General features: G+C 39.1%; 1 protein-coding gene across 1 annotated transcript in view; it reads right to left on the bottom strand.

Moving 5' to 3' along the window:
* slmapa (sarcolemma associated protein a) overlaps window positions 1-14,560 on the bottom strand; it is a 157,362-nt gene that overhangs the window by 115,775 nt on the left and 27,027 nt on the right. The window contains 1 exon segment of the mRNA XM_052017577.1: window positions 383-530. Within this exon segment, the coding sequence (XP_051873537.1) occupies window positions 383-530 (148 nt within the window).

The raw sequence follows: 14,560 nt of genomic DNA, 5'->3' as shown, positions 1-14,560 counted from the left end.
ACAGAATACTCATTTATAGCACCGGCTTTTTCTATGATGTCTATAAAAATAAAAAGTGAGACAGACAAAACGGTACATAATGTATATTAAGGACAAATGAACTATTGAAAAAAATCAAGAATAATGTATTTCTAATAAAGAAAACAAACACGAATTCATATATAGAACGGTGGTGTGGTGAGACGGAAAACAGCAGCCGCAAAACCATTCCAACCTTCAAAAAACAAGCCCCTATTAATAACTTACAGTAAAGCAGCACGACATTTGCAACAAATGACACACATAATGTGATAGTAAATCTTCTGGATAACTGTTTTTGGGTGGGGTCATGGGAGTTATGGAGCAGGTGTGCGGAAAAAAAATATAGGATTTGTTCTCTTACCTTTCCTGGTATTCTCAGTCACATCTACACCAAACTGAATGATGTCCCCTGACAGGAGTTCACATGGTGGGCTTTCCTCTGACCCTCGACTTAATCGTTGACTGTTAATAAACGTACCATTACTACTTTTAGTGTCCTGTAAATAGAACTGAAGAGAAAGCAAAATTAGTCATTTTTAGTGAATTCTATCATGCTGCATATGCTATTCACAAAATATTTCATCCATCTTTAGAATTAAATATACTTGTCATTCCCCAAAGCGCTATACGTGTTATATTCAAGTTGGACAATTCAGCAATGTCAAAGTTTCATCTTATTACCTGCTACCATCATACATTTGTAACAAGAATGTACCGCACTACACAACTTTCTTTAATAAACACCTAATTCCAAAAATCATCAGGCTGCAATTCAAGATTTGATTTAATTTCATTAATCATGTCAGTGCTAACCATGTTGGCTGATGATACTATTAAAAAAGTTAAGTCAAGTGTGGGAGATCACATGTTATTGAGAAAACTCAGCAATATACTACTACTACTGGCTTAAAACTCAATTTTGAATAAATAATTGCCCAACTGAAAATTCTAAACAAACAGAAATCTTGAAACTCAAACTATGAGTATGCATTTCCAGGTGCCTGCAGGATGCAGCAGTTTTACTGGCAGCAAACATGTATGGAAATAACTGCATTTTTCCAACCCAAACGAATAAGTGTATATTTTTTGCTTGCTCCAATATTTGTTAGTGGGGCTATGGGGCATGGTGGACAAGGTTGAGAAATCAGGAATTCATCCAAGTCTTGAAGAAGTTTCTGCTACCTGTGCCCAACATGATGCAAAGCAATAGTGTAAAGGTTTGACAAATTTTGTGTATAAGTTGTCACCAGAGGAAATGAAGCTTGCCCAATCTGTTACATTGGAAACCAACCCCATATAAAAAAGTGACCACTTCCCACAAAGAAACCAATTAGCTTGTTGCTAATTGTAACTTATGGTTCTTCAAGGCGGCTCTGAAAATTAATCTTTTCTTTCAGGGCAACAGCAATAACTGACACTGTTTAAACTGTTACATATTTCAAAGAAATGTTATATGCAATCACCAATGAAAACAGAAAAATGGTTCTGCTCAGCTTTTTAAAAGCCAGTTTCAATTATTTTAAATCTGGTCATTTACAGATGGCGGACAAACATTAATTTTTATGATTAAACCCATTTCAGATGTACCAAAGAGTATCACTCCAAAAGACATCTAGGAGTTGCAGCTGGCCAAAATAACAGAGTGAGTTATATATTCATCCTACCAGCTTTAAGGATTCCTTCATGGAGACACAAGCCCTGCCCACAACAACTATGACAGCAGACTAAACAGTGTCCTAACCTGCCTGCATGTCAGAACTGTTAAAAACTGGCATTTGACAGCTGTAATGAGAGACTAAGGAAAAGGGAAGAAGTCAGGGAGGTTTGTTGGATGGGATGTCTCATTCTTTAAAGAAAAACTGGTTGCCTCATACAATACAATTGGAGGCACACTTTTTCAATATCATTTCTTAACCCAGGCATCCAATCTGCAGAGATCAACTCTGGGACCTGCTTTCAGCGGAGTGACAGTATTTATCCTCTTATTACCCGACAGACACATTGGTCATTATTTTTGCAGGCAGCCAATGACCTCTGAAATAATCCTCGCAGTGGCAACTTGCAGGAACTGCTGGGAGAAATTCTTCCAACAAGCCAAAATACATGCTACTCACAATTCACTCACAAAACACCTCTCATTTAATACAAATACAAATTTGGCAACTGTGTGCCTCATGGAAATATAAGATGCTATTTCTCATCATGTTTCTTTCAAATAATCTAGGAAGGCTGATTGGGAAAAGATGCAGAATTAATGTGGCAGGCGATCAGAAGCTCAGGGCGCACTTGGAGACCAAAAGAAGATTTCCTGCAAGTTTGTAACCTAAATATATATTATGAAAGTAAGCAGAGTAATTTGAAAGATGTACAAATAATTTGTTGTTTTATCTGGAAGTAGCTTTTGGGTTCTTTCAACCGCCCTGTGTTAGGGAGTTTGTAGATAGTGAAACTATCCTTGATAGCTGTGGCCAACAAGTGGCACTTGGAGTATAAGGCAGGAACATGTAAGGTTATGCACTCTGGTGAGAACAGTAAAGAAGATTTTTTTTAAATGAGGTATTAGCATACAGAATGATCCCCATGTTTGTTTCATGTAACATAGAAAGAAACACGAGGGTACAGCAAACAGGAAAGCAAACAATGTGTTAGCCTTTATTGCAAGGGCTTGGAATACAAAGGGAAAGAAGTCTTGCTGAGATTCTTCAGAGCTTTGGTTAAGCCATATTTGCTTTACACAAGTCTGGTCTGTATCCATAGAAACAAAAAAATGTGACTTCAAGAATCAAAGCATTTAAAGTGAAACATACTCAGATGTATGTTATTAGTGCTAAACTTAGTCCTCCATTTTCTTTTAAAACTAGAAACATCAGTGATTAACAAATTGTTCGCATTTTCTTTTGTAAAAACATACAGTATTCAGATATAAAAAGCCAAAAACAAAAACTGTATCAGCCTTCAGGAGTCAGGAGCAATATGTTAGGGAAATCATTACATTGAAGGAGGAGCATCCTTGCCAAACTGTATGTGTATCTTGGCTGGGAAATATCAAGCTACAGTAACTAGCATCGAGGCTCCGCTTGTAACTAACTTGTGACAAGGTTACGTGCAAAATGCTTGGGCTCTCTTTCTCGTGTTCAATGCTGTTACAGCCACTCCATATACCCAGTCAAAATTTTAAAAAAGCATACCTACACCTCACTATTCAATGGAAAAGCATGATCATTCATCTTCCAACTATATAATCAATACCAGACAACATACCCAGCAAACAGGTTTGAAAATTACTTGGCCACATTGTACGATGAATCAGAATCAGAATCAGGTTTATGATCACTGACTAACATGTCGTAAAATGTGTTGCTTTGTAGCAGCAGTACAGTGCAAAGACATAAAATTACTATAAATTACAAAATAAATAAATAGTGCAAAACAAAAAGGAATAACGAGGTAGTGTTCATGGGTTCATGGACCGTTCAGAAATCTGATGCAGGGGGAAGAAGCTGTTCCTAAGTCACTGAGTGTGGGTCTTCACGTTCCTGTACCTCCTCCCCAATGGTAGTAACGAGAAGAGGGCATATCCCAGATGGCGATGGTCCTTAGTGATGGATGCTGCCATCTTGAGGCACCGCCGCTTGAAGATGTCCTTGATGGTGGGGAGGGTTGTGCCCTTGATGGAGCTGGCTGAGTCCACAACCCTCTGCAGCCTCTTGCGATCTTGTGCACTGGAGCCTCCATACCAGGATGTGATGCAACCAGTCAGAATGCTCTCTACCGTAAATCTATAGAAATTTGCAAGAGTCTTTGGTGACATACCAAATCTCTTCAAACTCCTAACGAAGTAGAGCTGCTAGCATGCCTTCTTCATGATTGCATCAATGTGTTGGGCCCAGGATACATCCTCCAAGATGGTGATGCCCAGGAACTTGAAGCTGCTCACCCTTTCCACCACTGATGCTCAATGAGGACTGGTGTGTGTTCTCCCAGCTTCCCCTTCCTGAAGTCTACAATCAATTCCTTGGTTTTGCTAACGTTGAGTGAAAGGTTGTCGTTGCGACACCACTCAACCAGCTGATCTCACTCCTGTATGCTTCCTCGTTACCATCTGAGATTCTACCAACAACAGTGGTGTCGTCGGTGAATTTATAGATGGTGTTTCAACTATGCTTGGCCACACAGTCATGAGTGTAGAGTAGAGCAGTGGGCTAAGCATACATCCTTGAGGTGTGCCTGTGTTGATTGTCAGCGAGGAGGAGATGTTGTTACCGATCTGCATTGACTGTGGTCTCCAAATGAGAGAGGTAGAAGTGAACATGTAGATGCATTTTAAGTATTGTTTCCATAGCTATTCTGCTAACCTCACAAACAAAATGCTTAAATATCAGAAAATACGGTGTAAACCAGCTACTGGCTGCACTTTGGGCAAATAATGTGATTTTGGACAGTGCAGATAGAAATGGGGGTTATAACTCAAGGGTAATCAGGGATCGGAAATAAATATTGCCCTTGTCAGTGATGCTCATAGCTCAAAAAACAAATAAATGAAATAAAAACTCAATCAAAACCAGAACATAATAGCAATTCTAATTCTACTAAGTTTTTGTACAACGAGAATAAATTGAAACTTTTGGCAATAAAACTTAACCCAATTTAAGACCTCTTCTGATTAATAGAACAAGAGGACAGAACATCTTTCCTGGAATTAACATTCAATGCCTCCTTAAAATTACGAAGCAGACCCTGATTTGGGGAGCTCAAAATGATGGTCATTTTCTTTTCCAATAAAGGAAATTGTAATAACAGTGTCAAAGTTGCCTTCATATTTAATTTAATCTATGAAATTGACACTTAAGATTTCACAGCAGCAAGTGATGATGATTTGGTAACCAGGAAAATGTTTCACCCTTATAGAATTTGCTTTGACATTACCACAAAATACCACCGTTATTCCAACAGTATCTTTTCAACTAGAATGTTTGGAATATAAACAAAATGACCAAGCTCATCAATAATCCCCAACTTAAGTACACTGGACTTAAAATGGGTTACGCAACATTTTTGTTTTCAAAAATTGGCAGTCAAAATTTTATCTTCATGTCCTGCATTTTAAAAGGCCTCCTATTTTACTGATTGGTATTAAATTTGGTGAAGCCCATTACAATTCAGGCTTGTGGTAAAATAATTGCTTGCAACCTTAAATAATTTTTTTTACCTTCACAGCAAAGAAAAATACAATCTACAGAAAGTAAACATCTATAACTATTTAATTTAATATTGGTTAATCTTTTGTGGTGATTTTTATGGACCTGTTCAGTTTCGCATTCATGTGATATTTTGCTCTTCATTGCAGCTGTTTGTTTTAATGCATAAACTATGTACCATACATGTTTAAAATGGCTTTTCCCTCTCAGATGATATAATGTTCATGTAAAAATCTCTGCTGTCATCCAACTGTGTTAAGTGTTACAAAATAGCAGGATTCAATTGACATTTAAGATTAACAATTGGACCCTACAATCCGACAATTTTTTCAAATATGTTTCTAAATTTAAAAACTTGATTTCGGAATCCGCAACAATGATTTATAAATATATATAGATCATCTCTCTCCCAGAATTCTTATTCTCAGATTATAATCCCATTACGTGAAATGATAGACAATAAGTACAACAAAACAGCAGGCTGAGTTTTTCACCAGCATGAGGCAGGAGGAGGTGGTTACAAGGTCACTGTAATGCTTCTAGCTTACATCCAATCAAACATTAGAAAGCAAATTTGTTCGTGTCTGATTTCCATGTTTACTTACTATGTATACTTCAATAGCTGGAGTCATAAACTGCAATACTGCTATGTTAACTGGTCCTGGTTAATCTCATTTTAAAATCCATCATAATGAGCAATGAATTTTAAATGTTTTTGAAAGAATGGGCAAGCCAAAATATGCTGTATTAGTTTTCTAGAATCTCTATTTTGTTTAACCATATTTTTATATGCATGAAAATAAATGTGTTTGGCTGAGCTCCACTGAATCATTGATTGGTAACTTCATAAAGCCTTTCCTCCAACTATTTTTTCAGCACATCAGCAATTGCACTGGTACTGCTTTTTGTACATTGATTACTCTCACTGCCAATTTCTACCTTCACAAGGTCCATCTCCGAATCTCCCTTTCTTTTTCTGGGTCTCTTCATCTTCACCTCAGGAGATGGGCTAGCCACACATATCCATTGCAAGCCTAGAGCTTTCTTGACTATATTTCCTCCCACTCTGCCTCCTGTAAGGACTCCATTTCATGCTGCCAGTTCCTCCATCTCATGTGGTCTGACGATGAGACTTTCCATTCAGGTACTTCTTGATTGTCCTCCTTCTTCCTGAACTGAGGTTTCCCCTTGGCGTAGTGGACAGAGCCCTTGACCACGTCATCTATTTCCTGCATCTTTGCTCTCATCCCTCTCCCTGGCAGAAAATCAATTGTGTTCCCGATTCTCACCTTTTACCCCATGATAATTCAGTAGTTTCAAGATTACCATGACTGAGACTAGCCTTTCATTAAATTCTGTCCTTGTTTTATCAACTGAATTTAAGTTCCCCAACTATCAGGATGGGATACAAATTCAATGGCCCAGACCTCTGCCTGGTAGTCCATGAATTTAAACGCAACACTGAGAAGCACACACACTGACATTTTAATTTATTGCTGTAATTGCAGCAAAACTGCTTGGTGACTCAGAGATCAGCAATCGCTACAGCACTGGAAAATTGATGAACATGTCAAGCCGCCTTTGGGGGTTGTGGGAAGCCAGCATGCCACCCGGTGAAGGGGGGGTGGGGGTGCGGTAGCGAGGGAGTGCTGGAGGCCTAATTTCAGCAAAGGCCTAATATTCTGTAATCTACCATAAACATGTAATCGGGTCCTACTACTGATCCCTGGGGAACACCAGTATCCTCCTTCCTCCAATCTGAAAACCAACCTACCAAACTTTATTTCTCAGCCAGTACATCTGTACCTTTTATCCCAACGACGATAACTTCACTGTCAAGCATGTTATGTGGTACCAAGACTTTTGGACATTAGGACTGTCACAGGCCCTTCAGCCCAACAAATCCATGCTGACCACATTGTCTGCCTAGCTAGTCCCAATTTCCTGCATTCGGCCCATCTCCCTCCAGGTCCATCCCCTCCATGTACCAATCCAAGTGCTTCTTAAATGATACTATTGTACCTGCCTCAACCACTTCCATATACTCACCACCCTCTGTGTGAAAAAGTTGCACTTCAGGTCCCTTTGAAATCTTTCCCCTCTCACCCTAAATCTATGCCCCCTAGTTTTGGACTCCCCTACCCTGGGGAAAAGACTGTTACCATCCACCTTATCTATGCCTCTCATAATTTTAAACATTTCTATAAGGTCACTCCTCATTCTCCTATGTTCGAAGGAAATAAAGACCCAGCCCGGCCAACCTCTCCCTATAACTCAAGTCCTCTAGTCCTGGCAACGTCCTCATAAATCTCTTATGCACACTTTCCAGTTTAACCACGTCTTTCTTTTAACAGGGTGACCAAAACTGTACATAGTACTCCAAGTGCAGTCTCACCAATGACTTGTACAACTACAACACAATGTCCCAACTCCTCTACTCAATGCCCTGACTGATGAAGGGCTGCATGCTGAACGCCTTTTTCAGCAGCCTGTCTACCTGTGACGCCACCTTCAATGTAGTATGCACTTACACCCCTAGGTCCCTCTGTTCCATTACACTCCCTAGTGCCCTACCATTCATAGTATAAATCCTGTGCTGGTTTGACTTTCCAAAATGCATCACCTCACACTTATTTGTATTGAAATCCATTTGCCACTCCTCAGCCCACATTCCCAACTGATCAAAATCCCCCTGTAATCTACGATAACCTTCTTCACTATCAACACTTCCTCCTAATTTCATGTCATCTGCAAACTTGCTGATCAAGCCTTGTGCATTCACGTCCAAATCATTTATATAAATGACGAATAACAAGGGTCCCAACACCAACTCCTGTGGCACACCATTAGTCACCGGTCTCCATTCCAAGAAACAACCTTCAACCAGCACCTTCTGCTTCCTATCTCCGAGGCAATTTTGAATCCGCCTAAATAGCTTTCCCTGGATTCCATGGGACCTAACCTTCCAGACCAGCCTGGCATGCAGGACCTTGTCGAAGGCCTTGCTAAAGTCCAAATGGACAACATACACTGCTCTACCTTCATCTACCCTTTTGCCATAAAAGATTCATCAAACACGACTTCCCATGCACAAAGCCAAGTCTATCCAAATGTTGGTAGATCCTGTCCCTCAGAATTCCTTCCAGTAACTTCCCCACAACTGATGTCAGTCTGTGCAGCTTGTAGTTCCCTGGCTTGTCCATGCTATTCTCCTTATACAACGGAACGACATTAGCAACCTTCCAATCTTCAGGAACTTCACCAGTGGCTAATGATGAAGCAAATATCTCTGCAAAGGCCTCCGCAATTTCTTCTCTAGCATCCCACTAAGTCCAAGGATGTACTCAGTCAGGCCACCTTAATGCACAGTAAGGCTGCAAATACCTCCTCCATGGTATATGAATGTTCTCCAAAACATCTCCACTGATTTCCCTTATCTCTTGAGCAACCATGATTTTCTCCTCAGTAAACACCGAGGAGAAAAAGTCATTAAAAGTCCCACCCATCCCCTGTGGCTTGAGACATAGGAGGACTTGATAGACTGTCATAGATTAAGGGTGACTGGCAGGGAAGTGGAGTTGAGGCCAACATCAGATCAGCTATAATCATATGGACTGACAGAACTTGCTCCAAGAGCCGTATATCCTACTTGTGTTCCTGTTTCTTGCATACTTATATTAACATAGTGGCAGGGAAGTGGAGTTGAGGCCAACATCAGATCAGCTATAATCATATGGACTGACAGAACTTGCTCCAAGAGCCGTATATCCTACTTGTGTTCCTGTTTCTTGCATACTTATATTAACATAGAAAATATTTGTGGAAGTCCAGGTGCACCATATCCACTCAGTAACTTTATCAACCCTCTATTCTTCCTTCATAAAACTCAATCAAGATGATTAAACACAATTTCATTTTTAGAAATCTATGCTACCTTCCATTAATCAATATAAATGACTGTCAATTTTGTCCTAGATTCTCATTTCAAAAGCTCTTTACATTCCTAGGTTAATCTGACTGAACTATAGTTACTGGTTTTATCCTTACACCCTTTTTTTGGAAACAAGGAGATAACATTTGCAATCCTCCAGTCCTCTGGAACCATCCTTGTACCCAAGAATGATTGGAAACGCCAAGAGCTTCTGCAACTTACACCTTTACTTACCATAGCAATCAACCTAGGATGCATTGCATGTGGACCTAATGCTTCTGCTTAAAGTAGAGCCAGCCAATTTAATGTGCAGTGCTCTGAGGAATCATTCAAAATAAAGATGATTACTCTAAAAGTTTTATTTATAAACAAACTGCAAAGATGATCAGATAATTACCACTATGTTCAATACACATTGTATGTGTTCACTTCTTGTGGTGCAACTAACCAACAAAAATGTATTGAGCCGTATTACTTTGGATAGTGGCAGATAGACATGACAAGTAGAAGAAAGGATTTTATTATACCAGTAGTATAAATTGCTTTCATTTAATTGACTGAAACTCACACAATGTTCCAGGATTAAAAAATGGTTCCCGTAGGCCAGCACTACATAAAAAAAGTGAGAATTTATATTGCGAGCTTCAGACGTAGCCAAGTTGTGTGAATGCCTGGTGTAATAGAGCAAATTAGTGGCAAGGTACACTAAATGAAGACACTTGTCCAAAAAATATTTTCAATGCTTAACAGAATATTAATCACATTCTATAATTCAAACAGACACCAATGTACTAACGTACAAAAACTTGCATAGAGTATCTTGCAAAATAAAGGCAATTTCCAAATAAGCAACTATTATGATTAAAGACTGGAAAGTCTATATATTTCTCAACTGCTACCAAAGAAGGAAAAAAGAACATATATTCAGCTCTGATTTTCAGGGTATGTACAGAAATTTAAACATAATTAAAGGATCCTCTAAAGCATATACTAATTTGATCCCAAAGAGAAGACACCATGTTTAAGAAAATTCTGGCAGATTGAGCATTAACCATTATTTCCGCAACTACTCACAAGGCTTGTGTGAAAATAATAATTGTAGATTTGTCATGTGGTTTGTTCTGTACCAAAATTAGCAGCTTTGGCATTCATTTTCCTTCAACATGAGAAATGCTTGTTCTCTCAAATATCTATTTCACTTCATTGCCAGGATTTTCTATTAACCATGAAGCCAGAATTTGCTGCAAGGGATATCAAATGCCACCCTAAGCTCATATTTTTTTCTGTACACAATTTGGAAGCATAACAGCACAGCAAAGGCATCCAATCTAGTTAACAAGTGAACTTCTTAACTATTGAGTTTAAAGAATTGAAAAATTAATAGAGGAATGATTGAGGAGGAGGGCAAGTTCAACATCAATTCAGAGAGTTTTTTTTAAGATTCTCTGAAACTTTAAAACCTAAAGACATAAGATCCCACACTTATATTAATGACTTTTCAGTACTAGAGCAATTACTTGGTAGTTGCTATCTTAACCCATTAATTGTTCATTATGCTCTAATGAACAATTAATGGGTTAAGATAGCAAGTTCAGAGTGCACCAGGATCAGAGAGGGCAAGGATCAGCCAGGATTACATAATGGGTGGGACACAGGTCAGATGGGCAGAGGGTTCACCAGATGGCCCTTGGAGGGTAAGTTCAAGCAGGTGGGCTCCCAAAAGGGCAGTGATATGGTCCTGAATGGAACAGGAGATGGGGTGAGGGGCTTGTTGCAAAGAGACACATTTCAGATGCTAGGAAGGGGAATGCATGTCAGGACAACAAAGGGAGAAATGGGTTAATGTCACAAGAAGACCTAAGAGTCAGCAGGAGGGTGAGGTGAGGTAATCACCTCAGAATGCAGGAGGGGAGCCAGGGAGTGTTTAGAGGACATTATGGAGGGGTTAGGAAGGAAGCCAGGGAAAAGGGAGCAGGGTATCACAGGGGACACAGAAGATGTCAGAAGGTTGCCCAGGAGGGAGGAGATGAAGGTGTGAAGAAGTTGACCAGGAGGGCAAAGTGACGAAAAGATCAGAAGAGTGCTCAGAAACATGAAACTAGGGCCAGGACGTGATCACACGCAAGTGGTGGGATACAGGCATTGGAATAAGTGGGGTGGGGAGGGCGTGAACGTCAAAAAGGACCTGATGGGGGTTTGGGGATTCAGGAGGGCAGTTGGAAAGCAGTTCAAAGATGCAAGAGAGACAGATTTTAAGGGGCAGGCGTTTTTAGGGAATGAGAGAGAAAACAAGTGAATTGGAAAGAGCAAGCATGTACATTTCATAAAGAAAAAGGGAAAAGCAGTCAATGAAAACTGGTACCTTGCAAAGCAACCTAAACATGAGGATTATATCTTATATGCCAATCACTCCAAGCCTTCTAACCATGCTAAATATATTCACATAGGGACAGTGGGTGGGCACCAGATGCATGTTATGCGGACAACAGCTGCTCAGATTCTTCTAAAAATAGCTACTGTTCTTCATACAGAATTACAAGGTAAAGTTGAGTCAACAACTTACAAAATGAAAAGCTGGTTCAAATGAAAAAAAATTATATGGAACAAGATTCACAAGGGGGCTGGGGTAGTGATGGAAGTAATCATCTACAATATTTGTATATTTAAGTAATATCTAACAAGATCCTGTCCTATGTATCACAGGTTGAAGTCATAAGAACACAAGAAATAGAAGCAGGAAGCAACAAATTGGGCCTCACACCTGTTCTGCATTCAATAAGATCATGGCTGATCCTCTTCCTCAGTGTCAATAACCCTACATCCCTTGATTCACTTAATATTAAAAAAAACTAATGATCTTTGTCTCTTCAATAGTGATTTCCAAAGATTACCTTCTGGATGAAAAAAATTCTTCTGATCTCTGCCTCAAATGACAACTCCTTTTGTTTTTGAGATTGTGATCCTTGCATCTACTCTTAAGAATTCGGTATGTTTCAATGAGATAACTTCTCATTCTTCTAAACTCTACAAAAGTACAGGCCCAGATCTGCTTAATAATTCCCCATAGCATAATACCTTCAGTCCCAGGAATCAACCGGGTGAACATTCATTGCACTCCCTGTCACAAGTATATCCTTCCTTAAGGGAAATCAGACTTTACCCAACATTCCAGGTTATTCTCACCACAGCCCTACATAGTTTCAGTCAGATGTTTTATCTCTTGCACTTAAATCCTCTATTCAAATTCTATAAATTTCAGTGATTCGTGTACAAGTACACCCAGGTCTGAACACCAACATCTCTCACTGTTTAAAATAAAATACCTTACCAATCCCTGTGTTTTAGGAGTCCCCCTTTTCCAAAGTTGTTTGCTGTCAGGGTTCAGTTTCAAGAAGGTACTCAATATTCAGCATGTCAAACTGCCTAAGATTCAAGAATTCAAACCAAGAACTAAAAAAAAATCACAAATTTTAAATAACTTTTCAACTCTTGGCAAAATTATAGTTAGCAGCAAAAATTAATGAAAAAAAGTGATTAAAAGAAAGTAGATTATGAGAATAAATTAGCAAGAAGTATTAAGATATTAATAACATCCATAAGTACTTCCATCCAGAAGTATTAATACTTGCATCCAGAAGTATAAATAACATCCATAACAATTTAAAGAGCAAGCAAATGACAAAAGGCAGGTGAAATTATTCTAAAGAATAAAGGAGTGGCACAAGTATTCAGTAATTATTTTGCATGTCTCAACTTACAGGAAATTAATAAATGTACCAGAAAAAAAATGGATCCAAGGGACAAATGGCTGTGAGCAACTCAATGTAAATATTAATCACTAAAAAGAAAGTACTGGAAAAAACTAAGGGAGCTAAAACCTAAAAAGTCCCCTGTACCAGCTAGCCTGTTCAAATGGACCTAGTTGCGCTTGTTCACAAGTCACTTGTACACAAGAGCTTGTACAGCAAGCAATTTGGAAGGCAAATGGTACTTTAGCTTTTATTATGAGAGGTATGATTACAGGAGAAAGGAAATCTTATTGTAATTATATATAGCCTTGGTGAGATCACACCTGGAGTATACTGGATAGCTTTGGTCTCCTTACCATTGAAGGAATGCACTTGCCATAGAGAGAATAAAGCAAAAATTTACGAGTTCAATGAAATTTCTTCTTCCCTTGGAAGTAGTGAATCTCTGGAATTCACTGCTCCGGAGAATAGTGGAGGTCAGATCATTATATTTATTTAAAGTGGAAATAGATAAATATTTGAAAGGTAGAGGAATTGAGGATGGTGGAAAACTAGCACAAACGGGGAGCTGAGGCCAGGATATATCAGCCATGGTCATATTGAACTATGGGGCAAGCTTGAGAGGCCAATTAGCCTACTCCTGCTCCTATTTTCTTGTGCTTTTGTGTAGACTGGCTCCAGGGATGGCTGATTTGCGTTACAAGGAAAGATTGAGTAGACCAGGACTGTATTCTTTAGAGCTTATAAGAACGAGAATAGATCTCAGCAAAATTTACAACATTTTTGAAAGGCTAGTCAGGCTAATGAAGAGAGGATGATTCCCCTGATTGAGGAATCTAGGACCAGGGCACACAGTGTGAGAATAAAGGAGTACATCATTTATGACCGAGTAGAGAAGACTTTTTTTATTCCCCCCACTCAGACGGTAGTGTATTCTCTGGAATTCTCTACCCAGGACAACTGCAGAAGCTCAATTATTATGATCTCTCTTTTGAATGAACAATAGATTTCTGGATATTAAGGGAATCAAGAGATATGGGGATGGTGCTAGAAAATTGCACTGAGATAGATCTTGATGAATGGTGAAGCAGGCTTGAGGGTCTGGATTGCCGACTGCTTCTATTTCTTTTCATTTTATGCATTTTAAATCATTTTATGGATTTTAAAATTGACTGCAGAGGCAGCACATGTTTTATGATGATTTTCCAAAATTCTGGAATAGTCCCAACAATTTTGAAGGTGGTAATTGTTACACTGATATTTATCAGGTGGGGTGGGAAAGAGGTTCAAAAAGGGAACTATGGACCTATTAGAATGACATACATTGTCAGAAAAATCTTTAACGATGGCATTCAATATATGGTAACAGGCCTCTAGAACACCTTACCTACCCTTTTTCTCCTAATCTACAGCAGTTCATTGGGGTCTCAGACCCAATAACAGGTCTTACCAGCAGTGATTCCCTAGCACAAAATAAACCAAGTGTTGCCCTCCACGTGGAATCTGGGAATGGAGCACAGAGACAAATGTTTGTCACTGCTGTCTGTCATATATGTTAACGATTTGGATAAGCATGTAGGTGGTATGATTGGTAAATTTGTGGATGACACCAAAATTGGTGGTGTGGTGGACAGTGGAGAAGGTTGTCTAAGGCTACAACA

Source organism: Pristis pectinata, chromosome 6, assembly GCF_009764475.1.
Source record: "Pristis pectinata isolate sPriPec2 chromosome 6, sPriPec2.1.pri, whole genome shotgun sequence".
In the NCBI taxonomy this organism is placed as follows: domain Eukaryota; kingdom Metazoa; phylum Chordata; class Chondrichthyes; order Rhinopristiformes; family Pristidae; genus Pristis; species Pristis pectinata.
The sequence above is the reverse complement of the archived record's forward strand: the minus strand, read 5'-3'. Positions and strand labels throughout refer to the sequence as shown.